This window comes from Takifugu rubripes, chromosome 10 (assembly GCF_901000725.2).
Source record: "Takifugu rubripes chromosome 10, fTakRub1.2, whole genome shotgun sequence".
Classification (NCBI taxonomy): Eukaryota; Metazoa; Chordata; class Actinopteri; order Tetraodontiformes; family Tetraodontidae; genus Takifugu; species Takifugu rubripes.
Window position 1 is genome coordinate 9418912 of NC_042294.1, and position 26960 is coordinate 9445871.

The 26960-nt window shown below is 49.1% G+C and overlaps 3 protein-coding genes across 6 annotated transcripts in view; 2 read left to right on the forward strand and 1 right to left on the reverse strand.

The window, feature by feature from the left end:
- The window catches only part of ralyl (RALY RNA binding protein like), a 52136-nt gene extending 41703 nt beyond the window's left edge, over window positions 1–10433 (forward strand). For all 3 annotated transcript variants that reach the window (XM_029842863.1, XM_029842862.1, XM_029842864.1), the window contains exons 3-9: window positions 330–405; window positions 1297–1344; window positions 2578–2762; window positions 6412–6525; window positions 6720–6889; window positions 7860–7898; window positions 8972–10433. In XM_029842863.1, coding sequence (XP_029698723.1) covers window positions 330–405; window positions 1297–1344; window positions 2578–2762; window positions 6412–6525; window positions 6720–6889; window positions 7860–7892 — 626 coding nt within the window. In that variant the 3' untranslated portion in view covers window positions 7893–7898; window positions 8972–10433. The remainder of the gene's footprint in view (window positions 1–329; window positions 406–1296; window positions 1345–2577; window positions 2763–6411; window positions 6526–6719; window positions 6890–7859; window positions 7899–8971) is intronic.
- Window positions 10434–17775: 7342 nt separating this feature from the next.
- rbis (ribosomal biogenesis factor) lies at window positions 17776–19345 on the reverse strand. Of its 2 annotated transcripts, none has more exons than XM_011620028.2 (4): window positions 19212–19345; window positions 18503–18618; window positions 18320–18436; window positions 17776–18250 (listed from the first exon to the last, which is right to left on the reverse strand). In XM_011620028.2, exons 2-4 carry the CDS (start codon window positions 18611–18613, stop codon window positions 18182–18184), a joined length of 297 nt encoding a protein of 98 aa, XP_011618330.1. In that variant the 5' UTR covers window positions 18614–18618; window positions 19212–19345; the 3' UTR covers window positions 17776–18181. The 2 variants fall into 2 exon arrangements, with proteins under 2 accessions (XP_011618330.1, XP_029698647.1); XM_029842787.1 differs by having other exon boundaries at window positions 18503–18717; window positions 19212–19305.
- Window positions 19346–20625: 1280 nt separating this feature from the next.
- On the forward strand, window positions 20626–24787 carry LOC101075460 (carbonic anhydrase 1). The gene is made up of 7 exons (XM_011608113.2): window positions 20626–20786; window positions 20983–21180; window positions 22266–22384; window positions 22520–22612; window positions 22691–22753; window positions 22829–22984; window positions 23675–24787. Exons 1-7 carry the CDS (start codon window positions 20753–20755, stop codon window positions 23792–23794), a joined length of 783 nt encoding a protein of 260 aa, XP_011606415.2. The 5' UTR covers window positions 20626–20752; the 3' UTR covers window positions 23795–24787.
- Window positions 24788–26960: the final 2173 nt, after the last annotated feature.

Genomic DNA, 26960 nt, shown 5'->3' on the forward strand with positions numbered 1-26960 from the left:
CATGCGGAGACCCTGGGAAACCATCTCACAGGTGGAAACAATGCAGGTGTGAATGGATTTGGGATGAAAGCTGTGGGGGGATAATCGGCCTCATCGCCACCTTTGAAAAGGTGCTATAACGCGGAGCAGGAAATCAGCTCCCTCGCAGGAGAAGAGTCCGAATGTTAATATGGTATCAGCTCAGCCCGTGGGGGACTGGGCTGAGGTGTTCTGGTAGCGGGGGAGGGGCAGTCAATCGCAAAATAATGGAAGGTTGTGGCAGTGCAGAACTTGAGTTAGCCATGCTAACCATTAGCCATGCTAACCGTGCACGATGTGTGTGTTTGCAGACATAAACATGGCGGGCGAGCCGAAGCCATACAGGCCCAAACCAGGATCCAAAAGGCCGCTCTCAGCTGTCTACAGGTACGTGCTCCTCCACGGGCCGATCACACACCCTGACGATGCTAATCATCGGAATATTTCCACTTTTTCCTGCTTTTATATTTGAAACCTCGAATTTTCTAATTGGGTCCTTTAATGTGCGGCGTTGTTCTGTGGCTGGAGCTGCGTTCAGAGCTCAAAGGAGACGCTGTTCCTTAAGAACGGCCCTGGTTTTCTGTTCCTCCGAAGATCAAAGCTCCGCCTGCTTGCCTCACTTTAATGTGACACGCAGGTCAAACGTCCCTTTGAGTCGAAGAAATGGGAAAATTCTCGCGGACCAGCCAGTTTTCCACGGCCGATTTCTTTCTGAATTGTTGCTTTGTTGCACGCGAACAACTTATTTTTGCTAAGTTAATAGACTGTGTTGTGTTTCATTAACAGCCTCATTAGCATTTTATAGCGGCCGCTGGAAACAGCCAGGATCTAATATGGTAATTAGGAATCGGGAGCAGGAGAGGCTCTAAATTGAAATACTAATACATTCGCCCTAATTACAATTCCCAGGAGAGCGGCTACATTTTAAAGCAGCTCCTTTCCTTAATTTTTATTTCTCATCCTGAATTCTAACGAGCTGCCGTCCTCTGTTTGTGCTTATCATTGATTTCTCTCTCTCTGGGATCTAAGCAAGGATTTTTCTTCCACTCCAACGCCCCCCCCCCACTACGAAACGTCCTTTCGTCACGGCGTTTGCATGCGTGCCGAACCTTGCAATAAGCTTTCGGCATAAACTAGAGCGTGTCCGCTTGAATCAGAACAAGCCGGCGTTTTGATCTGCTCACTTTTGACAGATCCAAAATGGCGCCCCTCTCGTTGTTTGCTGGTTTCTGACCCCCCCCCACCCCCCACCCCCCTGTTCTCCCTCTTCTCTTTCAGTGGGTATGAGTTTGATTACGAGTACTACAGGGATGATTTCTACAGCAGGTACGTATCATCCACACTAAGCTAGCTAGAGTTTTAGTGCTGTAGGGATATAATATCATATACACAGACGGTTTTATAGCGTATAAGGGCCTTAGCGGTCAAATCCCTGTCTTTAAATTCACTGAGGAGCGCCGTGTTTCTATAAATATTACATGCGTCCCTCCTGGTCGGAGCTAAAACATAAATAAATCGGCTTTAGACTTAAAACGCTGGATGGAAGCGTGGCCAAAGCTGCTGGTTCCTCAGAGAGCAGTTCTCAGCATAATCCAACAGCTCCAAACCTCACAGGGACCCTTCAGGGTCATTAGCCCTCGCCTGTTCCACCGGTGTTCTCGGAGTATTTGTATCCTCGTGCTGCTCTAACGATCCAGGGAGCCTCCGGCTGCAGGGGGAGAGTTGGGGCTCCCGGGGCTGCAGCGCGGTAAAAAAGGACAAAGCGGCGCTCGTTGTGCCGCAGGCGAGTGGAACCAGAAGCCAGACAGGAGGAAGGGAAAGAGGAGGACGTTCCGGAGAACGTTTCCTCTGATACGTTGGGAACTATCTGGGCTTCTTTCGCCTGGTTCCCACCCACAAACCCGAATGGTTCTCGGCCCGCTCAGCGTAGCGGTTCTGGGGTTTCGCAGCATGACGCCCTCGTCTTGGCTCCGCCTCCCCCGCCAGTGATTGGGCTGCTTATCTCCACAGACATTTTCTAAATGTCGAGCGTGTCGAGAGCCGTGAGAGACGCCTGCCGACGGGCGGGACCGCCGAGGCTGACACCTTCATCTGACACCTCCATCTGACATTTCGCCGCCCTTTTCTCTTCATCCTCTTCACTCTCAATGGAGACGCCAAGAGATTAGCGCCGTCGCCGCTGTCATCTACAAATGAGGAACGACAAAAGCCAAACCCTTCGGCGGGACTTTGGGCCCCTAAATGAGGTTTTCCATCCCTCCGAACTGGGTGCAACCTCACACCCGCCCGCCTGAGGAGGCCGTGTCAAACGGCGGCGCGCTCCTCCACGCCGAGGTTCCTGTTTCTGCACCGCAGGCTGGAACCCTTATTTGCATCCTCACAATGAAGGCGCGCGGCTACATTAGCATATTCCTGCTGCTAGCAAACATCAGCGCTCTGCAAACATTTTAGGAAACCTCCATCATGTTTCTTATTATGCTGCTAAACCAGTTATAACACATTTATTGCTGTGTTATTACTGTAAAAAGTTCACTTTTTTCTTGTCTCTATTTCCTCAAGGCTTTTTGACTACCACGGCAGAGTGGCCCCCCCACCCAGAGCTGTGATCCCCCTCAAACGTTCCAGGGTCCTCGCTCCCTCTTCCCGCCGCGTGAAGACCTCCTTCCCTCTCAAAACCTCCTCCTCTTCCTCCTCTTCCTCCTCCAGACCTCCCACATCCTCCTCCTCCTCTTCCGGGCTGAAACGTACGTACGACACATTCTTCTCTCTTGTCCGGCTCGTCCTCGCGCCCAACCGGTCACATCTCGCACCAATAAAAATGTCATATTCCGAGCGGATGCTGGCTAATTATGCTAATTGGATTCTGTCCTTTCCACAAAACCAAAGGGCTTAATGCAGATCTCAAAAACGACAGCGCTTAGCGAGACGGCGGCAGCTGGATTGGAAGCTTTAGGAGCCCAGAGCGCTCCGCTCCGACGTGTCGGGCTACAGACAGCTGACTGCGGTCCAGAACGCATTCGGCTAACTTGCTGCTGTCGTCCCCGATCCGTCCAAATCCCCTTCGATCAACCAGCGATGCATTTTAACCACGCAGCTCTAATTAACGTGAGATTGGGGCCGTCCCCGCGGCGCCGCCGTCGGCCCCGTTTCCCTGAGAGCCAGCCTCCGTCTGTATAATCGGCAGCTGCGTTTGTTCCACCGTCGCCCGTCTGTGCGGGTGTTATCGGCGCGAGCAGCTTGGACGGATCCGTCAGGAGAAGCCAGGCTGGAGAACCTAGTTACTGTTGCTAATGTGAGGGAGAAACAGCCCGTCTGCCCCCTAATTCCACCCTGCCGGGATGTGCAAAATGGTATATTGACTTCATTTGAGAGAGATTGAACGGCAAATTAAAGTCAGCCTGGACAAACAACAGGGGGGGGTTCTGGGGCTGGGGCTGGGGCTGGGGCTCGTGCTGGGGCTGGGGCTGGGGCTGGGGCTGGGGCTGGGGCTCGTGCTGGGGCTCGTGCTGGGGCTGGAGCTGGGGCTGGGGCTGGGGCTGGTACTGGGGCTGGAGCTGGGGCTGGGGCTGGGGCTGGGGCTCGTGCTGGAGCTGGGGCTGGGGCTGGGGCTGGGGCTGGGGCTGGAGCTGGGACTGGGACTGGGGCTGGGGCTGGGGCTGGGCCAGTTGAGCCAAGCAGAAGCAGTAACTGGCTGGAGGGAGAAGAAGCCAGCAGCTGTCATGAGGATGGATTATGAGGAGGGATAAATGAGTTTTTCCACACTCAACCCCCCTTTGAAGCGCCACACTGATCCTCCTCCTGTGTGTGTGTGTGTGTGTGTGTGTGTGTGTGTGTGTGTGTGTGTGTGTGTGTGTGTGTGTGTGTGTGTGTGAAAGTCTGCTGTAACTTCCTCTGGAAAAGCTTCCCCTCTGGAATGTCGATGAATAACTTTTCTCCCAGTGAATGCTGGGATATTCTCCTATTCTCCAGCAACCCCTGAGACCCCAATTCGGAATAAGAAGCGGTTAACGGGGAAGTGATGAATCTATGGCTGGAACTTTTCCAGGAACTGTTATTGGGAGCTCAAAATGGCAACAAAACAAACAACAACAACAACTTAAAATAGCCAAAATTCCAGGTAGTTGCGGTGGGAAAGGGGGGCTAAAATCTACCGGGAATCCCTTTAAAAGTCCCAGTTTTCTGAGTCCAGACATCATTGGTGGAGTTCTGGATCCGACTGAGGGGAGTTTTTAATTATTTCAAGGGTGACTCTTCATAGTTTGACGTCCTCCTGAATCTTCATGAGGACAGAGGAAACTGTCCTTTGCTCTCCATCCTCCTCCTCTCGCCCTAATTCCCTGCCAACGCTTCTAAAATATCCATCTCCTTCGACCCCGCCTGTTTTAAGATGCCATTTTGGATCAGCACCTGTGTTTTTTAGCCCAAAAGAAAAGAAAGCCTGGAGGCGCTGATAAATTAGAAACACCTCCTTATCTTAAAAGCGAGCCGGGATAAAGTGGGAACGCGGACGTGTGCGTTGGGTCACAGATGGAAGCAGCTGATCCTGAGATGGAAACTGTCCTGATATCTGCGTCCTCGTCCGCCCGGGAAAGGTCGATTTTCTGCTTCTCTGGACCATGAGCTGGATTTCTGCTTTACAGCACATTATAGTGTGGTTCCTATAGTGTGACATGACCCATGAGGACCCCCCCCCCCCCCCCACACACACACACACACACACACACACCCTCCCCCCACTAGCTCCACAAATCTCTAAACAAGAGTCCAGATTAGAATCTTTTGCACGGAAGAGTTGGTGATTATTTTTGCAGCACCACCTCCTTTAATCCTCCTGGATTAACTGGGTGTCATCAAAGGTCCACCCATCAAAGGCCCCTCCGAGGTGGGTCGGGGATGTTTATGGATCTGTGGGCGTCAGATCTAACATCTCTGGTGCCCACGTTCATCCGTATCAACCGGTTCCCCTGAGGCCTCCCCACATCCGCCCTGTTCTTCAGGAATTATCCAGCATTTTGTTCCTCCACCGTACGCTCCCCCGGCCGTGGAGATCCTGTTAAACGTTGCCACGGAAACGTTCCTCTTCAGAACAAAACGAGCTGCGGCGCTGGTATCCAGGGTTGGCCTGGAAACTGCCCACATTGACCCCAAGGCTAAAAGGAGACGCACAGTTTATTCCGTTTTATTAACAGGAGGGGTCCGTTCAAGGTTTGCTCCAAGTAGCGGCAGGAGCCATCATCAGGCGGATTTCCATTCTTGTAGCCTTCACCTAAGAACAAAGATTCTTATGTAATTAAGAATTAATAAGGATTGTTTTTGGAGGCGGCTCTCGTTAGCGTTGAAGTGCAGATAAATTCAGCTTCCGGCTGTTTTCCAGGTGTTTTTCCCTCTCTGAAGGTTCTTGCGTTAGCTTGCGTTGTTCCGAAACCGTTGTTCCACCCGTTACTTCCCACAAACGTGTCACTTACAAAGCGTCGGCGGTCGCCTCGCGGCGTGGGCGCACCGGCAGGCACTCGCCGGACGCCGTTTCCTCCCTTCCGGGATTTTTCCGTCTGAAATTGGCGGGTTTGTTTACGGAGGGCTCCTCCGGCCCTGATAGGTGTCAGGGAGGATTTTCTGTTCCCTCCTCAACCTCCGCCATTTGTTTTTCCTTCCCCGGTAAGATGACACGTTTGAGGGTGGAGAGACGGGATTAACAAATCACTTTTTGGAATTCTTTAATCTGCCCAGTTTGAGGTGAAAACAAATATATCTATAATTAGATACATTAAATCCGTCTCCAGAGGAGTTTTTACCTTCAATAGGACACAGTTCCGCTCCATTTACCCAGAGTTCAAGTGTTTATGGTGAAATGCAGAACCAGGTGGGGGGGGGGGCATCTGTCCTGCTGTTACCGGGGCAACGACGGGGTCGTGTTGCAGACTGGAAAACACAAACAGGCTGTCAGATTTCAGTAGTGACCAGAACCCAAAGGGTTCCAGCAGAGGGCCCAGTTCCACCCGCTACTCCCGGATTATTCTCGGAGGTCCCGGTAACAGTGGATCTAATTTACAGTTGCTCGTTAATCCCGAAGCAGAGGACGGAGCGCAACTGCCTCCTGCCCGTGATGCTGGCGGGAAGTAAACGCCCGCTGCTTTACAAATGCTATCAGTACGGAGATGCCAGGCTTTTTTATGTTGGGATGGTGGCGTTCCGGAGCCGAGCCGGAGCGGCGCCGCGCGGCACAGTGGGCGGCAGCTGTGAGCTAATCTAAAAATTGAAAGCTGTGTGTCCGCAGTCTCAGCCGGGAAACGCAGCTTGAGATGATTCAGAAGGACGTTCCGCTGTCCAAAACTGAGGATTTCAGCAGGCGGGAGGGGGAACGTCGCCCTAATCCCATGTGTTTGTGTGTCCCAGTGAAGTCCGACCAGCTGCAGACCATCAAGCGGGAGCTGACTCATATCAAGATGAAGATCGACTCTTTGCTGGGGCGTCTGGAGAAGATCGAAAAGCAACAGAGAGTCGATTCCGGTGAGAAACGACCCTGAGAAGGGCAACAGCCAATGCTGACTCAGCGGTTCTGCCCGGCGGCTCCACGCCACCTTCAGCCAAAGCTAAACTAGCCTCAGCACCCGTTGAGCTAGCTCAGACGGGCTGGCGTGCAGCGGTGTTGCTAGTCTGGGGGTGTCGAGCGCTCCGTCACCCGTGCCTTCGCTCTCTCGCAGAGGCTCAGAGGAAGTACGAGGACAACTGCGACTCGCTGCACGACGGATCCTTGTCGGAGGCGGCGGAAAACTCCGGGGAGGAGGCCGGCGAGGGCGCCCTGGACGTGGAGGCGGGGGAGATGACCGACGGGGGAGAGGACGACTATGACGAGGACGGCAGCCACCATCTGGTGAGAGTTCTGGCTGTCAGAGCCTGACAGGGGAGCCAGGGTGCAATGCACCCTGGGAGATCTCAAGCGGGCAGACGGTCTTCCTGATATTTTATCTTGTCTGAATTATTCATGAGCAGAGATCTGGGGGAGCCGGACTTCCAGGCTGACAGCGTCTGCCTGTCGACCCCAGCGCGGCCTACACACACACACACACACACACACTTCCAGGGTATAATTAAAGCGAGGCATCAGGAGAGGCCTTAAGCCCAGGTGGTCTCTAACAAGGTCAATGACGAAGCGACGCCGCTACAGTCGAGGAGCTGACGTCTGTTTTTAATTGAAATGACTGAGAGGGGAATGAAAACCCAGGACGATTTAAGTTCGGTCGTCCGTATAAATCGCCCAAAGTTTTTTTTTTCTTCTTCTCCTGTCTTGTGTTATAAATGAAGTCCTCCTGAATCCTGAGGACCGTTCTGCGTGAGAGATCTTTGAGGTCCACGTGGTGCGTCTGAGTAACCAAGTTAAATAAGCAAATTCACAGGAAATTGAAGGAACTCCAACTTTTAATGTCTTTTTTTTTTAGCTTAACGAATTAAAAGCAAGTATTTCGATAAAAAGGCACGGGGACGTTTTTCTTTCAGATTCGTGAACTCCATCTTCCGCACCCGAATTAAGTGTTTTTAAGCGTAAACTCTCATGGAAAATGGTTGAAACCTGTATTTGACTCGTTATTCCTGCTTTTCTATAAATCTGGAGGAGCTCATAAAACCACCTATTTGCTCAGAGTAATCATAGCATTCAGCTTGTGTGTGTGTGTGTGTGTGTTGGGGGGATAGGAGCTAGCCGCCGCTAATAACAGGCATTATTTCTCCGAGACACGGTGGAGATGTATCAACCTGAAGGTCACATTGATCTGCAGTTTGGCGTAAACGGTGGTTTTGAGCTATGAAACGCTGCCTGAGACTGATGAACGCTCTCTGTTTTCCAGATAGAGAACCACGTATCGGATATCGACAACTGAGCTCAAGTAAGTGCGTTCCGTTTCATCGGACAGTTTCTGGGTCGACCCTTTTCATTAAAAACCTGGTCCTTATTTAAAGGTTTGACCGGTGAAGTGTGACCCTGAACGTACATCATTCATCCCCCAAGTCGCCCGCCTGCCGATATTTGGAAGGCTAGCCCCACAGCTAACGCTAAATTCGAAGGGAAGAGCAGTAATGGTGTTCCAGAACGGCCCGTAAATGGCGTTCTGCTAATTGAATTGTCCGGAGGAGGGGATGAATGGCGAAGGTAAAGACGTTCCCGTCTCGGCAGAGGTAATAACGCGATTAGCTGAATCCTGCCGGGATCGTCTTTGTTTATGTGTCGCGGTCTGCTGCTAATACACAGAGCTAATCTCTGTCTTCAGCTCTGGGGGAGCAGAAAAAAAATGTAGTTTGGAGATTATAAAGCAGTGATGGCTGTAATCAAATAAACGTCCTCTCGGGGAGATTTATTAGCATCGGTTAGCCTCGTTTTGTACTGAGAAAACTGCCCCTGTAGTTTTCTACATCCCCTCTTCCTGCCCTTCCATGCTCCTTTGAGCAAAGCCCTGCTAGCATCAGTGGGCACTACTCTGATAACCTGCTAGCATCAACACGCACCTTTCCTCGTTCTTAGGGCAGCGAAGTCTGGGACAACTAGAACTGAAACCATCTTTTCATTTGTTTTCGTTGCTGCCTGTTTATGAGCGTGCTGGATTAGCATGTTAGCTTAGTTTTCCCTTCCGTCCGGCCCTCCCGTTTCCTCCCAGCTCTTTAGAAACCACATCACGCTTGAGTTTTCCTTCTTTTCACCCAGGTTGAGTTTCTGTCCAATTCCGTCCGTTCCCAAACATGAAAATCCCTCCGGAGGTGGTTCAGAACTTATCCGAGTTTAGCTTTCAGGTCCGGCGAGCGCGCACGGCTCCGCGCGAGAGCCTCAGCGAGTCCGGCAGGGGAGCAAACTTCGTGCTCTTCCGTGGCGATTCGAACGGACAAGCTTTAAAACTCGGGCTAATCCCCGTCAGAGTCGCTGAGTCTTACAACGCGTCCTGATCCCTTTTATCCTCTGTCACCTCAGGGTGCGGCGGCAGACACACCCCCCCGGGCGGCGGTATCAGAATTCATCATCACCTTCAAGAAATGGAAATTTATCCGAGGCACCAGACCGGACTTGGAAGGACGACCTTTCTGCGGCGTTACGCTCGAAAGGAAACGTATTTTAATGCTGAGTCGGCCTCATTATTCACCACCAGAGGCCGAGCGTCATCCCGAAAATAGCAACCACGCTAGCGAGTGAAAGGTTTTATTCTTCTATCCTTTGACGTGTTTTTGCAAATTCCAACGTTTTTTTTGTTTGTTTTTTTGTGATGTTGCCTGGATCAGACGAACAAACGAGATGTGACGTATGATAACAACGGCAGCCCCGGCGCTTTCGACTGCCAGGTCTGACTCATGCATAAATCCTCTAGCCGCTAGCTTAGCATCCTTTTGGTGTGTCCATTTATCAGGCAACCATCCTCCAGGCGCCTTCCGGACTCTAGCCAAGCTCCATCATGAGGAGGAGCCTGACCAGGCGTCCTAATGTCACCCTCACTCCTCCTTACATCCCATGAGTTCTCACCGGCGCCCCCTGGAGGTTCCCCAGTTGTCGTGCAGATGAAAGCAGCTTGAGTTGGATAACGAGTCGCAGCTCAATTTGAAGGCAAAGTGGCTAAAGATTAGCTCTTTTGCTAGATGTCTGATAAAAGAGGAAAATATTATCTTAATTCTTTAATTCTTTAATTGTTGTGCAAAATCCCCAAAGATCTCAACCAGTGAGACTCGAGTCTGAAATAAAAATGACAAAATCCTCCATCTGGGTAAAGATTCCAGTCAGGGGTGGGTGGGCTGGATTAGCGTGGCGCCATTAGCTACGTTAGCAGTTTGACAATAAACCGGTTGAGCAAAAAGAACCTAAATTTTCCCTAATGTGTCGTCACATCTGTGTTTTCACAAAGACTAAGAGTTGTTATTTCCTACAGGTCCGCGAAGGCAACAAGCAACTGAAAAAAGAATCACGTAAACGATCTCAGAGCTAATTGGAAGCGAGTGTAGGTGGACGACGATGGCTGATATTTAGCACTATTTTTGTATTTTGGGGAAAAAAATACGGGAAACTGCTGTTTTTGTTTGGTTTTTTTTCAGCCCGTTACTTAACAAACAGTGATGATGTTTAAGAAAAAAAAAAAAAAAGAAATCTTGCTTTTAGCTGTGGTATTTATCTGGAGACTTCTTCATGTTTGTTTTAAATGTCACTGGACGACGGAGCGGGTCCGAGAGAACTGCTAACTGTTGTATAGAAATGTACATTTTTGTAAAGATATTTTTATTAAAAGGCATGTTTACTGTCACTTTGTATTTTCAGTTTGTGTCTTGAAACCAATGGTGTGAGGCTAAAAAAAAAAAAAACAACGAGCCATTACGATGTTTGTGTCATATTTACCTCTGTTTCAACATTTTCGTTTTTTCAAATAAAAATGAACTGAAGGGTGAAGAAAAAAGAAAAAAGCTTTTGTTTGGCCTCGTTTCATTACTGCATGTTTTCTCGTCGGCGCCGGCGGCTCATTTGTGACGTTGATTACGCCCCCGGTGGCCGCCGGGAGCCGTCAAAATGACACTTTTAACAGGTTCAGTGTTTGAATATGTGTCAAATTAACGCCAGTCAGGGCAGCGCTAACACCAGCTTGTCATCTGATATCGGTGTTTTCCTATTAAACAATCTGGCCCTCCACCAGCCGATGAGCGACAGTATTAATTTATGTGTTTTAAAGTCCGCACACATTATCTGCTCATTTAAAACTCATTAAACTTCCTCATTCAATATGAATACTCACCTGAACGGCCAGTTTGTGTCATCCTTGGGCTAACCTAGCACATGAAAGCTAGCTGAAGCTGCTATCTTTATACTGCAACAGCGACGTCCTTGGATGACACTCATTAGCGCCTCCATAGTTAGCAGTGCGGCAACAGATGGCCAATTAAACCGCCCCCATTTATCCACAGTAAAAGCTAACGCTGAAAGGTTAATGAGGGCTAACTGGCTGCCACACGCAATTAGCCTGCTCGTTGTACAGCGGCGGCTAACGTAAAAGTGAGCAGCTGTTTCTGTTTAACCTACAAAGGAAAACGTGTCACCAAATGTTTAAAATGTTAAAAAATGTTTTTAAACCGTTTTTTGTCGTGGTGGAAGTTTAAGGCTAAAGTTTTCTGTTTTGCCTTTCACGACTCGTCAATCAAGCTAGCCTATGTGTAGGCTAGGTCTAAGGTATCAGCAATGAGCCAAATTTATCGTCCAACATCACAAAGCTGTTGACTACAACGCCAGATAGCATTAGCCAAATGTGTCCCTAGATGACGACAGTTGAAAGGCTCCATGTTTGAGTTTTGAGCACATTAAAAAAAAAAGTAGGAAAAGTATCTGGACAGTGAAGGAAAACTCGTGTTGGGTTGTGTGCGTCACGACGCCTTAATTAACATTTATATTATATTAGCTGGAGGCTAGTTGAAGAGCATGTTGTCCTCATCTGATGTGAAAAATATTTAAATGAATCGGTGCGAAGCGCTGATTTACATCTCTGCGGAAGTTTTTAAGTGAGTCGGTGGATTTTTTTTTGTTGTTGACAGCAGTGAAGGATGAGGTGTTAGAGTCATTAATGCTAGCATGCTACCATCCATCCCCTAACTTTTTTTTGCATGTGGATGTGTGGTAAAACTTCATTTTTAAAGCATATATTTGCCTTGAACGTGTGTTTTTATCAGTTGTCCACATGTTCTACAGCTGCATCATCATCAGGGTCCTCAGGTGGTTTCCATCATGGGGTCATTTCAGGGGGAAGCATCTGAAAACAGATCTGCTGGTTCAGCTGGAACGAAGTGACGACCTCCAGTTGGGAATCAAAATCAGAGACCTGATTACCCTCATGTGTCTCACCTGACTGCCCCCATCCCCCCCCAGCGTGCTACACCTGTGTCTGATTCACCTTTTAAACCAGCAAAGATTGTGTTTTCTTAAACCTAGCGTTAGCCGGCCATTAAAGATAGCTCATATCTGAAATGTGCTGGTTTAGGAAATTCTTTATCTGGTCAGGAGGCAACAAATTGGGACCAACATCGGTCCGTTCCTCTCGAGCGGCAGCCTTTGATCTGAGGAGCCACCCCGTCGAGATGATGAATCGCCAGAGATCAGCGACGCCCAAGCTAGTCCGGTTTCATCCGGCTCTTAATCTCCTTTTTGATCGGTATCTTTTCCAAACCGGTCTGACATGATCAGCTCCGGCCTCATCTGGAACCTGCAAGGTGGGCGCAGTCACTCCGTCCTCTACCTGACCTTGGAGGGTTCCTGTACGTACGAGAGAGGCGAGTTTATCTGTTTAATGCTCTGCAGAGAGGTAGGTTCAGTCACGCGAGAGAAACAGGAAGTGAATCTGGGAGACGCGGCCAGATAAAGACGAGACGGCGTCGCCTCGAGCTGTCGCCTCATAATTGAATCCCGTCCCTTTGTGCTGCGGCGAGGAGTCCGATACGGCCCGAGATGGCGCCGCCGCCCCCCACCGCCCGCAGGTTCCCCCCGCCGATAACACTCGCCCTAATAACTCTCCACGGAGACGGAAAATAAGTTATTACACTTCTGTCGTCGGGGGGAAATGAAAGAGAGCGGAGGACGACCACGTCACGAGCAGCCAGTCGGGAGAACGGGATCAGACTGCAGCTCCTCCCCCACCCAGGCTACGTTAGCATCGTTTAGCGAAGGTCCCTGTGGCGGCTGTATAAGAGACGCCGTAATAACGCTCCTCCAAAATACGTCTTCGATTTTCGGTTATTTCTTCACGCAGGGCGACGGTCCGCCTCGCGAAGACGAGAAGGGTCGATAATGCCGGCGTACAGGTGTGACACACTCCGCGGGTTCTCCTCGTGTTTCAGAGGCGTCCGAACCACAGGAAGTCATCTCCCTGCCTTTCCTGCCCCGCCAAGGTTGGCCGGGGAGGATTCAGCCGTGAATGATTCCCTCCGACGCCGGACTGGTCGGGAACGTCCGTCATACTTCTCCGCAGTGAGGGAGGAAAATGGAATGTTACATTCTGGTCTCATTCCAGGGCCAAATTGGCTATTGATCTCATCTCTTTGTCTATTAAAGGGGGCTCCTGGGTGCCCGGGACGCCCATATCTCAGGCCTGATTGATGCCGCGAGAGCGGCGGCTAATGTTGCCGTGGAGACGGGGCGAGGGCGATCGTCCGAGGTCGCCATCGAGCATCCGCGCAGGTGACTCTCGAGTCCAACGATCCTTTCTGCCTCATTTGGCTCCTCGTTAGCGGCACCCTCAAGGCCCCCTCAGTGGGAGGGGAAGCGGAGGGTTGGGGCAAACGTGCGGGGCAATCGATACCAGCAGAGAGGGATGACGAGCACCGGCCGGGGCAACGTCGGCGGGATCAGAGGAGAATCCCGCGGTTCCGAGCACCAGACACTGTCGATGGCTCGGGGAGGGTTGTGAGAAGCTTCCGGGCTTTTGTTGACTGAATGAGACCATTTTCTTTCCTCCTTTTATCAGTTCTGCTGCTTAAATCACCACTTTAGAGCAGCTTTCAAAGGCTCCGGCTCCGAACGGACCGACCCTCTTTCCCGCTTTCATAAAGGCTTTTGTATTTCTTAATATACTGACAAGTTTATCGCGAGGTCTCCGGCATTTGGGATAAATTAGAAGCTCTTTTCAGGTGCAGTGATTTAAAAAAAAAAAAAAAAAAAAAAAAAAAGAAGGTAGGAACACTCCGGACCTGCAGAGGGACGTGCCCTGCTCAAGGATTCTGAGCCAGGCCAGGAGCCGCTGCTCCGGCCTGGCTGTCGGAGCAAAAAGGACTCATCCTGAAATGTCAAAGCTAGCGACTCAACCTTTCGGAAAAGGTTAGCGCTAACAAGGTTAGCCGGGCCCTACAACTCCACTTCCAAACAATCTGGGCGGCAGAAGGCGGACAAGATGTCGGGGGGGGGCTGGTTGTAAATTGAGTTTTTAATGGAGAGCGAGCTCCTCCCGCCCGGATAAATCAGGGGTTTGAGGGCACTTCCAACTTGATGTCCGCGATTAATTAGATTTCGGCTGTTAGCGGGAATGCGGAGGAATTTACGACAGGATGAGGGAGAGAAAAATTATCGGGAACTCTGATTTTAATTTGAAAGATGGAATTAACACGGCCAAATACGCAACTCTCCCGCCTCCCGATGAAATTCCGGCCGATTCCGCGACAGCAGCTGCAGCAGGAAGTTGATTTATCTTGATATGAAAACGTGACGGCCCGCATCTTTAGAAATCCACGCTGCATTTCAAAACAATTTCACAGCATTTTAAAGGCCATTTTGTTGGAAAATGGCCTGTAAATATCCTGTTTACGGCACGCGAGCGTTCGGGATCCGGAATGAGTCACGGGAAAGTATCAGGGATCATTAACAGCAAAGGTTGAGCCCAACAGAAAATGAAATGGCTTTTTGCACACTTCATTACTCAGATCGCCTCCTGAATCTCACGAACGTGTGTGTGTGTGTGTGTGGTATCGGTGATATTTCAGCATTGTTTGTACGACTGTAGAAATGGAATCTTTCACACGGAGTCTTATTGAATCCGGAACATTTTTCCGGCCCCCGTCTCTCATTTCACAGGTCATCATGCAATAGTTTGAAAGTAATTTCAGGCCTCAGGTCGCAGATTTTGAGCTTTTTTTTTTCTTCTTTGTTTTGTTTTTCTTGGTTACTTCACGCGATAACGCCAAAAACTGAAGCCCCGCCCCCTTCTGAATTGTAAAGAAATTAGCCTTTTTGACAGGAAACAGGAAGTGGCGGAGCGTCGAGGCTCAGGTGTGATAGAGAAACTGGGCTTCCCAGTTGTTCGGCTGCTTTTGTCTCCCCGTGTATTGATCCTAAGCTAATATTTCCCTCTCGCTCTGCTGCAGCTCTCATTTTGTGCCTGTCTGCCTCACTTTCCCATCAGTCTCTGCATCTGTGCTCGCAGCGGCGCCTCCGAAATCCAATTCTACGCACCTCTGGGCCGCTCGCCGCTCCAGGGCGAGGTGAGCCCCTCCTTCCGTCCCCGCCTGACTCCTCGTCTGCTGCTGGGAAACTTCCCGCTCTCCTCTGTCGGGTCCGGAGGGGCCCGGACGACGGTTCGGAAGGGGAAACCTCTTTATCTGACACTAGCGTCGCGTATGCTAACAGCCTAGCTTAGCATCAGCTGTCAGTCAAACACTATTTCTGCTCCTGATGTAATGAAAAGGGAACATTTTCTGTGTGCTGGGGGTTATTTCCCAGAGACGACCAGGACCAGGGCTCACGAGCACCTGGACCTGCCCCCCCCCCCTGTGCTGGGTGAGGTTCTTCCAGCGCCTCTCGTGCTCAGACAGCAGCTCAGTCCGATGTTTCGCTTCGCCAGCACTATTAATTGCAAGTGATGAAATGAGGGTTTTCATCACTTGCAGATCCAGACGGTTTCCTTGGTAACCAGGCAGGCGCGATTCGTTTATGAGCGACCTCCTGGGAGTGGATCTCCCCCCATGTTGTCCACCTTTTTCGGTTTTTAATCACACGATCCCGTCCTCCAGTAACCGAAGCTCCTCTGGATCTCTGGCGCCACTCCACTGACCCAGACCCAGACCCCATCTGGGCTCCATGGCTGGAGGTCCAGGTAGCCTCTCTTTGCCACCAGATCTGGTTCCAGTGGTGATTTGCTTCACCAGAGCTGAGTTTTAAATGGTTTGAATCTTGCATTTAGTTCAGGAAACTGTTAGCCTAGCATTCATGGCAGAGGGACACATTTTTTCTAGTTAATGTTGCATTTTTCTGGACGAGGATCGTTTCTGTGGTCTCGGATCAACAGGAAGATCTCCAACATTTACAGCCCTTCTGGTGTGTCTGAGCTGTGATAGCTTAGCCTGCTGGCTAATTTTCAGAAACATCTGTGCGAACACGCTACAGAACATTTAAACATTCTCCATCTAACGTGTTTGGTATTCCGGATGGACTCCGGAACGCCTTTAAAATATTCAGCGTTGCGTGTTTGGTGGGTAACAACAGTGACCTGACGCCTGCAGACGTGAGTGTGGCTGCTGGTTGAAACCCCCCCCCCGCCTTTCTTTTAGAGCCTGACATCTCCACCACCTGACTGCCGCTACCCCCCCCCCCCCCCCCCCCCCCCCCTTCCGCAGCCTGCAGCCATTTGTCTGTTTGCTGGTTTGTTTCAGAGGAAAATGAGGCTGTTTGTTTGGGCATTTGGAACAGATCCAGGTACAGTCTGGGGGTGACGGAGCGCCGGGCTCAGTGGAACGTCGCCTTCTTGGGCTACTTTAGCACCATCGGCTTAGAACGGGACACAATTATCTGGACTGGCGACCGAGGCGGCGTGAGATGGAAGGGTCTCGGGTCAAAGGTCACTCTTATGCATGAAGACCGAAGGAGGGTTCTTGCATAAGCAGAAAACGGCTCTGTGCCGGCAGAGCGGCCGCCTGTCGGTACCAGACCCTTCCAGTAAAGGCTGCTTGTCTCCTGGGCCAGGTCTGATCTCATTTGTGGCTCGGAGGAGACGGCGGGCTGCTTAATTGGCACATCAAGATAAATTCCTGCATTTACGGAGGCAGCTTAATGTGACGTGAAGGCGTTTCTGACCTCAGATGTGGATAATTGCACCAATAATTTCAGCGGCCGCTTTGAGCTTCGCCGACCCGCCATCTTCTCTCTTTTGACACATCAAGGCCCGGCTGTCAGAACAGCATCAATTATTTAAGAGCACGTTAGCAGAGGGACGTTCCCGCCGACATCCTCCGCGTTTGTGCCAGTCCTCTGTCGTCGGAGCAGGCGTCTCAGCCGTGGCGCTCTGCAGAAACAAAGAGGACGTCTGGGCTCCGACAGCTGCTGTCGTCAGAGGCGGAAATCCAATCTGCATATAGGCCGGCGCTGCTGCGCGCCTGCGTCTGTCACGGAGATATTCATCAGTGTCGCAGGCAGGACTGCAGGTGGTTCACCTTTTTAGTTCCAGCCTGTCAAAGCCAGAAAAACCCAGCTGTGGAGCTGATGAAGGCCTCCAGCTTCTTACTGGCACACACACACACACACACGCGCCTCATTTGTCACCATGAATGTTGATAAACCCGTCTACACCAACATCTGGTGGTTGTTTCCGACTCTAATGGTTGTCTGAAGCATCATTTTAATTAAATCCAATTAGGAAAATGTTAAAGCGGCTCCAGAAGCCCACAGCCTTTGAACACACCATTATTTCCCACCTTTGTCTCATCTCTCCCTGATACAAGCAGAACTTCTGCCCCCCAACACCACCACCACCACCAGAGCAGAAATCAGCCGCACTCCTCTGGTTACGCCTCCCTAAAGATTACATTTGAAATTCAATGTGCGCAGCCGTCTGCGGCTCCTGGCTGACGCCTCAACAGCTGCTGTGCTCGCGTCACTTTCACATCTGGAGAAATCGGTTTCATCCGGGATTTTTAAAGGAGGCAGAATTTCGTCACAGCAGCTTTGAATTGACGCAGGTTCCCTTTGGAATTCGGAAAATCTGTTGCTTGTTTCTGCTGCCCCCAAGCGGACAGCGGTTGTTACTACAGGGGCTCGCACCTTCCAAGATCCACATTTCAGGTCAACATAGTCGTGAATTGGGTTGAAAGGGCCCGATTTGTGCTGCTTCCCGCTTCAGATTTAGCACAGGTTGACCCGAATCGGAGGTTGCCATGGAAACAGCAGCCAGAGACCCCTGGCGATAGCATTCAGTGATTATTCTCCTTTTGCAACCTCTCGTCTCATTTACATTCAAATATCGGGATTGTAAATCTAAAATTGAGCCTGTAATGTTCAAATTCAGCCAAAGATGTAAAAATGTCTTTAATCGCTTCAGCAACAAGACAACAAGACAACATTTAGTGGGATTAAAGTCTTTACATTATTCCCACTGAGCTCAGCTTTAAAGGATCACAACAGTTCTGTTTAAATAATGCGCGCAAACAGTATCGTCGTCATAGGATTTAAATGCATGTAAACAAAGTCAAAGTTTAGAGATAATTACATACAATTAATGGGCAACGCTCATCATAATGAGCGGCGTTTCAACTGCGTCAGTGAGCGAAGCAAACATACAATAATACAGTAACGTTTCTGTAGGTTCTGTACTGAATGTTTGCATCTGAATATGAACGCAGTGTTTCAACGACGGGTTTCTGTCGCAGCGTCGCCCTCAGCTGACGGAGGTTCAGCCGTCATGTTGGATCACAGCTGTGAGAAGAGCTGAGCAGCATTGTCCACATTCACAGCTTCCTTTGGCGGCTCTCTGACCGTCTAAAAGGATGGAAACGAGCTTTAATTTCCTTTTTTTTTTTTCCGTCGTGCGACTTCCTGACGTTCTACCTGTGTCTGTTTCTTCGGCTGAGGGGCGACAGACTTGGAGATGCTCTTCACATCGCGCTGAACCTGCGTGAAGATCCGATTCAGGTTCTCCACCTTCTCGTTTTTCACCGCATTGATCTGCGAAGACAAACGTTACAGCCGGGTTGCCGCGACGACCGTTTCGTGAACCTTTAAACGGCTTACGTGTTTCAGCGTCGTCGTGACCGGCTTTGCTTTGTTCTTGTGCTTCAGGTGTTTGTTTGCCACCTGGAAGACGGTTTTAGTTTTCTTCCCCTTCTGTTTATTCTTCCCCATCTCACCTGAGGAGAACACGAGCACAGACGTGTCAACGGTGTCACACCTGAAGCCTTTATGCACCTGAAGCCTTTGGGTCCAGGCCCTGAATCTGCTCCATCACTCTGACACGTTTGAACACACACACACACACACACACACACACACACACACACACACACACACACACACACACACACACACACACACACACACACACACACACGCAACAATGCCTAGATTTGAGTGTTTAGGTTTATCTGTATTAAAAAAAACTAAACAGGACTTCCATAAAATTCTAACACATATACAGGTTGACAATGTTACTCCGATCAGCCATGTCAGTCTTTTGGAATGTCATAAGACTTACTTGGCAAAAATGTCATATAGAATATGCTGATTGTGACCGACACTGTATAAATTAAGTTAAATTGACTGGTTACAAGCTCTCAAACAATGTTTCCTGTCAAAAAGGCTCAAACAATCTCCAAACACCCAGGTTTTAATCAACGCTCGTTTCCCCACAGACTGTCATTGCTTTTTAACCATTCTATCAATTATTTTATACAACCTTGGCGAAACAACGTGCATTTGTATAAAAAAAAACCAATAAACCAACCTTGTTTACGAGCGTAGTTATTCTCGACACAACACGCGTCTCCCGACTACGTCATTTCTGTGCGACACCCCTCGCGAAATAAACGTCCCGCCCACCTGCGCACTTGATTCGCTCATTGGACCGTCATTAAAGAGCAACAGCCAATCAGAGGACTCCACTATAACTGCAGACTGAATGTAGCTTAAACTAACAATTCTATATAATCCGTTCCACTTTGAGTGGTATATATTTAAATTTAACATTAAGTGTGTTTCCAGAACTTGTTTTTTTAAATGTATTTAACAAATATTACCTGTGAGTAGTTCTCATTGTCGCCGCTTCCTACTACCTTCAAAATAAAAGCACAGCAGCTCAGTCGAGCCTATTGTTGATAGAAAAATTAAAAGAAAAAAATATCAACAAGACTGTCACGCTGTTCAAGAGATAATTTGCCTTAAATTAATCTTTGAGTTCTAATGAGATTGATCGGAGATTTGAATCAATAGCTTTGGTGAGAATTTGCTGGTTAAGTGGACTAACGCTATAAACAAATTCCGGTTACAGATAATAGAACACCATAGACCTTTAATAGTTATAGTCTAGTAGCTAAAATCGACATTTGACTCTTTACTGCCGTGGCCACATAAAAACCCTGGGGAAGACTTTAACGAGTCCTCCCTGAAATGTTTAGTCTTCTAACCACCAGCAGGGGGCGGGATGGTTCTACCTGATAGTTGCGATGGTTACAGGTGTAACACGCCCTCACGTCTGAGGGGAAACGGGCAGTTTTTTAGCTGTAAAGACCCACAGATCCATATTAATACACTTGTAATTCAAAGAATGTATCAATAAAGACTCATCGTGAACTTTAGTCCAGATGACCTTCTGCAATGTGAAGCTTCTGTGGCTCGGCCAGATGTTTTTAGACATGAAGCATATGATAGAACGCACGCGCACACACACATAGAAGGGTAGATATTTATTTTCACTTGCACAAGATCAGGGTCTCTGCAAAAACTCTAACATACGCAGACTTTATTCGGTTAAAAAAAAAGACAGCCGAAGCCAAACACCGTTTGCGCCGTCCTTTATTGTCCAGATGCAGATCTCCTCACGCGCTTGTCCGTTAAACACGCAATTGCGGCGCGTTTACCTTACATTTCCAACCAATATGCGGCACCGTTCCGTGTTTCCATGGCGATTCCTCATGATGTCATAGCCGTGCGGGACTGAAGGAGACTCGCGTTCTGCGCGCTGTCGTGCGCAGCCCCGTTACTTCTCGGCGAGAAGGACGAGTCAAACCCGTTATATGGATTAACGCGCGTTGTTGTGGAATATTTTATTGGTTGTTTTCCTGCGGACGAGCCGCATTGATCCACAATGTTGTTGCGGCGCATCTAAACTCCTCCCGACATCATGTGGTCAGCAGCAGCCTGACGGGCACGGCGGGGAGGCGGGGGGGGGGGGGGATCCTATATAAAGTCCGCAGCTGTCAGGTGGACGACACTGGCTTTGCTGCTCGGATTTTCGGCTCCTGACGCTCACAGATCCAAACTCTGACTATGTCTCACTCTTGGGGATACGGAGCAAACGACGGTGAGGCGTCCAAACCAGTGCTCCCAGCTGCAAACATGAATGGAAACACTGGTGCACATTAATGGGATTTCTTTTTTAAAGGCGTTTGAAGCACACCAGCATCACTGATCGATCATTTATGGGTTCACCCAGAACACAATCAATCTCATCCTGATGTTTTAATCATTTTTTTTTTTTATCATCGTGTCATTTATAGGACCCGACAAATGGGCCGATGGCTTCCCAGTTGCAAACGGACCCCGCCAGTCCCCCATCGACATCGTCCCCGGTGCCGCGTCGTACGACGCGGGGCTGAAGCCGCTCCGGCTGAAGTACGACCCCTCCACCAGCCTCGACATCCTCAACAACGGACATTCCTTCCAAGTCACCTTCGCGGACGACTCCGACAGCTCAAGTTAGTGCGACGGGGTTTCATTTATCATCACCGAGTGCTGCGGGGGGGGGCTCAGAGAGCCGCCACCTGCAGGATGCGGCATCTCCAGCGGGCTGCCGGCATCTTACTGGGGTTCATTTACACAAAACACAGATATGAGCTGTTTAACCTTTAAAAGAAATGCGGCCCCCTTGACGGAAAATTGAATTGATTATGTCAACCCCCCCTTCCCCCCTTCGCAAAACCTTTCCCACGCCAGCTCCTCTCAGAGGTCAAAGGCGCAAAAACGCGGAATGTTTAATTATTCACGACCGCTGCGTCAAACGCGCGCGATTGAACGCAAAGAGATGACGTCTTTCATCTTCAATGCGGTGCATTCGAGTTTTTGTTGAGCTAACAGTGGTTTTGAGATGACAGGAATATGTTATATAATCCAACACAATCGGGGATTATTTCGAGGGGGAAATGACGGAACGGTTAAGACGCCTTCATGATGTTTGCTGCTCCCGAACCAGAAAGACGGTCACTAACCATCGTCTGCGCGTGTGCGTGTGTGGGACCGAGACAAAGAGCAGCCTATTTTATTTTTGCCATAATACCTTTAATTCAAACACACCCTCAGAATAATTAAAGACCAGTCCTCCATCTCCCATTACCGAGTGTGTGTGTGTGTGTGTTCACATTTAATACATATTGAGTACCAATTAAAAACTACCATCATATTGGGTCCATGTTTGCAAAGAGGACATTTTGGCTGGTCCCCACAATTCAAAAGGATGGATTGAGGGTAAAGACATGGCTTCAAGGTTAAGGATAGAATTGGGGTTAGGTTAGAGTTGGGGCTAGGGTCTGTGTGTGTGTGTGTGTGTGTGTGTGTGTGAGAGAGGGGGGGGGGGGGGGGGGGTTGGGGAGAGAGAGAGAGAGAAATAGACCAAAGTCAAAGATTATCTGATTCTGATTCTCCTGCTTATGTAACTCTGGATGGAGGTTTGATGTTTCTTCATCCTGACGTTACACAACAGGAACTGAGACTATTCATCCAAAAGAAACTGGGCGACGTCTTATCAAACCTGCTCCTCTGACATGTGTATGTGTGTGTTCCATAGCACTGACAGAGGGGCCCATCACAGGCATCTACAGGCTCAAGCAGTTCCATTTCCACTGGGGGGCCTCCGACGACAAGGGCTCTGAACACACCGTGGCTGGGAAAATGTACCCCGCCGAGGTACCAAGTACCCAGAGACGCACAGAATCCACTTTACTAGCTGCTCAGTGACACATTTCCAGCAACAGTTGCGCAATAACGAGATTCCGACGATGGATTATTGATGATCAGTTTACGTTTGTTTGTTTGTCGCAGCTCCATCTGGTGCACTGGAACACCAAATACGCCAGCTTCGGCGAGGCCGCCAGTAAGCCTGACGGGCTCGCCGTGGTGGGGGTCTTCCTGCAGGTCGGCTTTCTTTCATCCATAATGCTTTTTGCTCGCCACTATGTTACAAGGTCAAAACTGTTTCTGTTTTTAATCCAGATCGGCAACAAAAACGAGAGCCTGCAGAAGGTGCTGGACAAGTTTGGCACGATCAAAGCAAAAGTAAGTGAAGAAGATGAAGAGTTTGAGTGTTTATTTACTGATCCTTGATTCCTGTTATTTCTTTGATGTGTTCAGGGGAAACAGACCACCTTTGCTGGTTTCGACCCTACTGCCTTGCTCCCAGGCTCTCTGAACTACTGGACGTATGAGGGCTCTCTGACCACGCCCCCTCTGCTGGAGAGTGTCACCTGGATTGTCTGCAAAGAGCCAATCAGCGTCAGCTCCGAACAGGTATTCTGAGAAGTTTCTGAAATAATTACGAGTGAATTTAACCACAAATGGTCGACTTTAGCCGAAGTGCTAGCGTCAATTTAATCACATCATCATCTAAATTGACTGGTCGGAGGCTAGTTCAGTGGCGCGCGTGTGCCTCATGTGTCAACGTGTGACATTTGTGAGTATAACCTTTGATCTTTGTGCAGAGCTGATAATGACAGAAAAGTCATTCATTAAAATATGTAGTAGCGTAATTGGCTACTTATCACGTCTTATCAGCTAACTGTGACCCCGATCCACCCACGGGCCGACTTGTTTTGTCTCGTTGGTGATTATTCACAATCATGTAGTTCTGAGTATTTTTATTCCACTTGTATTATAGAAGGTGGTGAACACCTTTAACCCACTTGTCTATTTCCTGTTTAGCAGCTAAAAATAAAAACCGCAAGCTTCAGAAAACCTGGGGCTCCTGAAATAGGTTCCTCGCATTATCTGTCGTTGTCACCGCTGGCGGGCATCTTCACGCTGGCGTACAAGCGTTACCTCTCTAAGTAACCTGAATAACCAGGTTCCCAGAGTAATCAGCCTTTTTTTAGACCTCCGCGGTGTGTCTGAGTCAGTGTCCGGCCCGCTGACACATTGGTTGACTGACAGTCACAGCAGGTCGGCAGAGGTGACTAACGTGACCGTCTTCTCCCTTTACAGATGGCCAAATTCCGCAGCCTGCTCTTCTCGGCCGAGGGTGAGCCCGAGTGCTGCATGGTGAACAACTACCGCCCACCTCAGCCGCTCAAGGGTCGCTCTGTCCGCGCTTCCTTCAAGTAACCCCCCCCCCCTTGATTAACCCCTCTGCCCTTTTCCCGACTCCTCCCCCTACTGGTTTTAGTCGAACACCCAGCGTTACCTCTAGTGCAGCTAACAACAAAGCACACATTTCTGTGCCCGTCCGGTTTGAACTACTTCCATCTCTCCGTACGAGTGATTAGAGTGAAGATGCCCTGTTGCTATTTTTAGCGTTACACCAGCCTGTGCCAGTCTCTGCTGTGCCCCCCCCCCCCCCCCTCCAACAAACACCATATGGCACAAGAATCATTCTGAACCATAAAGATGGCGATTGTGCAAGTTAGCCTCAGTGTGTTAGTGCATGTGTGGGGAAATTATGGCATCTATGAGGCGAATAAGGTGCCGGCCTCTCCTCTGCCAGCTCGGCTGGAATCTCTAACCTCCATCACGGCCTATCGGCTCTGACACCCCCCCTGCGTTAGACACACATTGCACACAGCGCCATGGCGACAGGATGCCTATAGGCACTGACCTGCTTATTGATTTAAATTCAGAGCAACAGGAGACACAAGGACAGGCTGATGAATGTCCCTGAGTGGCTTCTTTCCATTTTTCCCAGTCTAATCCCTTAAAAAACATGTTTCTATGTTTGCAATCCTGTTTTTTTCCCAATTGTGGATTATATATATTTTTTCCTAGTCAGCTTATGCAAATAAGTCTTATGTGATTCCTGCATTATGTAACCCACTCTGATAACTTGACCGTCCTGTTCTGTGTTAGCTAAAAACGCACATCTGGCGATGCCATGGTGTCTAATGCACACCGCCAAGGAAGGTAGCCAAAAAAAATCCAGCCAACCAGAAGTGTCAACCTGAAGTTTTCTGAGTGCAATGATTTCTTTTCTTCTTAATGATTGTGATTAAAGTGAGAAATCGCCTTATGCCAGTCACCTGTCCGGGCCATCCCATGTGTGGTTGTTCAGCTTTGGAAGTGGACATTTTACTAGTTCAATAAATATATTTTATGACAACAATGTTTCTGGTGTCGCAACTGTTTTTGTTCGATTTTGGAAGTAAAGATGCAAAGCGTTCCCTTTCACAAAACAAGTTGGGAATCGGACACAAGCACAAGCACAAATCTGCCTGAAGCCAATTCCATCCTTAATTTTTTAACTGCGAAACGTTGGAGTCCACGTCTCACACTAAGCTAACTGTGGGCTAACAATTTGGGTTACGTTTTTCACTGACTTGTAGTCTAAACTGTCAGATGCTGCATGATATTGTCCCAACACAGGCGCAAATACTCTTAACACGGTATTTCGCAGTAGACAAATGGCTAGATTAGCGGCGCCACGTTAGCCGTCGCTGGTACTGCCAATGATTTTCTTCTTTAAAGGAGTGCTGTCATTGTAGTTTAAAACCCAAACTGTTCATGGACAACAAAACACATCTGTGGTGACATGATAAATGGGGATGTTAGCATCACTAATTCTCATGTCTGGGTGAGGAGATGCCGTCGATGCTAACGCCTCAGTGTTCTCAACAACGGTGGAATTTCACGCTTAAAAGACCTCCAGCCATGTCCCTCATGTATACCTTTTAAAATGGATAGTTTAAGCATCTCTTAGATGGAACATAAGATTAACCATCAGAGATCAGAACTGAGCTAGACTCATTCCCTGACCTCATCTGCTGTCCTGATCCCAGTGTAGAGCGCACACTCTCAAATATCAATAAACATCCGATTATTGGAAGGTCTGTCAGACTATATGAGAAGGCTCGACCTTCAAACTAAAGGTCAAATTTTCGCCTAATGCATGATTCCTAAAAGCTGCCACTGGGCATTTGAGGCTAGAATGGCTGAAACACCTGCACTGGCCCTGCATCCTGGGCTGTTAGCAACAATGCTAAAACACCTCCTTAAAGCTAAAGCCAATCTCCCTGTGGCTGCATTCGTGTTGCATCTCCTCACGACACGTGCTGTTGTGACAGCTGAGAGATTTGGATCATCCTGCCGGGGCAACAAAGATGTGATCACGCTTATTAGCATGTTTCCTCCGCATGGGCACATGTCCGGTGTCATCTGTGGGGGCTGGAAAAGACCGCAAACATCATTGACTGATCCACACATGAACCACGGGGAATGCTAACCGTGTCTGAGCATGCTAACAGGCGATTATGGATCTCTGGTTGATTCCTTGTGGCCAGTGTCAGATTTGAAACGGTCATGTTGTCACGCATTTCTGCAGACTTGTGAGCCGTGATGCCTGTTTCATAGTGAAGCTTCAGCAACTGCAGAAGAAGAGCGTGATAGAGGAGCATTGAAACTGCACCGCTCGTCCAAACGGTCTAATCTCTATTTCTTAGGATCCGTTGTTCTGTTTGAACCAGAAGCTAACATCATTTGCTATATAAAAGAACGGAAAGAAGGTTTAAAATTGGAGCTCCTGCGAGTTTCCTGTTGTCGTAACTTCAGGATGACAAGAAAGACGCGTTCTTGGTGGTTGAATGAGCGGTCCTGCGCCCTGCTGTCTTTAAATTATCCAGGAAGTTTTACACGTCTGTAGCTGTGAGCCAGGATGGTCTCTTATAAACAGCTGAAGAGCTAATTTCCTGTGTAGTTTCCCATCGTCAGACCTCAGACCGTTGTCCTGCTGACATTTCTGAGGAGCTAAAGAAAAAAGTCCCCTGACAAAAATGTGATTCATTGTCCAATTAGGACGTATGTCTTTCAACACATGCTGGCCTTGAGCCCGCTAATAGGCAGAGGATCAAAATAATCCCGACAAATTTAGATTGATCTGGTGGATTTTGCTCATAGTCGTGACTCGAGTTCCTTGACACGAACAAGGACGCTTGAGACAATAACTCAAAAACATTTGTAATGGAAATATTCTACGATTTCCAGTGGGCCTTTTGGGTTTTGGGCCTAGTTCTGGACACTTTTTTCCTGTTAGGGTGAAAAGGAGGTTAAGGACCAGGATCTAGAAGATACCAATGATTAGGAACCAGCCCTTTCTAAAGGTCTGGAATCCAGACCTGAACTCCAGGGCCCAAGGTGGCCTGTGGTCCATTCCCCAGTAGCTCTTGGCAGAGTCCCTCAGCCCTTCACCCTCCCATCACCCATGTTGAACGTGTTCTCCTGCATGTAGGACCGAGCAGCCATTGTGGGGCTGAGGGTGAAACCGTGGCTGCGGCTTCCTGGTTGA

Excerpts from the sequence above, each read along its gene's own strand:
- rbis (XM_011620028.2), bottom strand. The coding sequence starts at position 18,613 with ATGGGGAAGAATAAACAGAAGGGGAAGAAAACTAAAACCGTCTTCCAG. Across the intron at positions 18,437-18,502 it reads TCACGACGACGCTGAAACAC|ATCAATGCGGTGAAAAACGA; the intron begins GTAAGCCGTTTA and ends TTGTCTTCGCAG. Across the intron at positions 18,251-18,319 it reads AGCCGAAGAAACAGACACAG|ACGGTCAGAGAGCCGCCAAA; the intron begins GTAGAACGTCAG and ends CCATCCTTTTAG.
- LOC101075460 (XM_011608113.2), top strand. The coding sequence starts at position 20,753 with ATGTCTCACTCTTGGGGATACGGAGCAAACGACG. Across the intron at positions 22,385-22,519 it reads GGAAAATGTACCCCGCCGAG|CTCCATCTGGTGCACTGGAA; the intron begins GTACCAAGTACC and ends TGTTTGTCGCAG. Across the intron at positions 22,613-22,690 it reads TGGTGGGGGTCTTCCTGCAG|ATCGGCAACAAAAACGAGAG; the intron begins GTCGGCTTTCTT and ends TTTTTAATCCAG.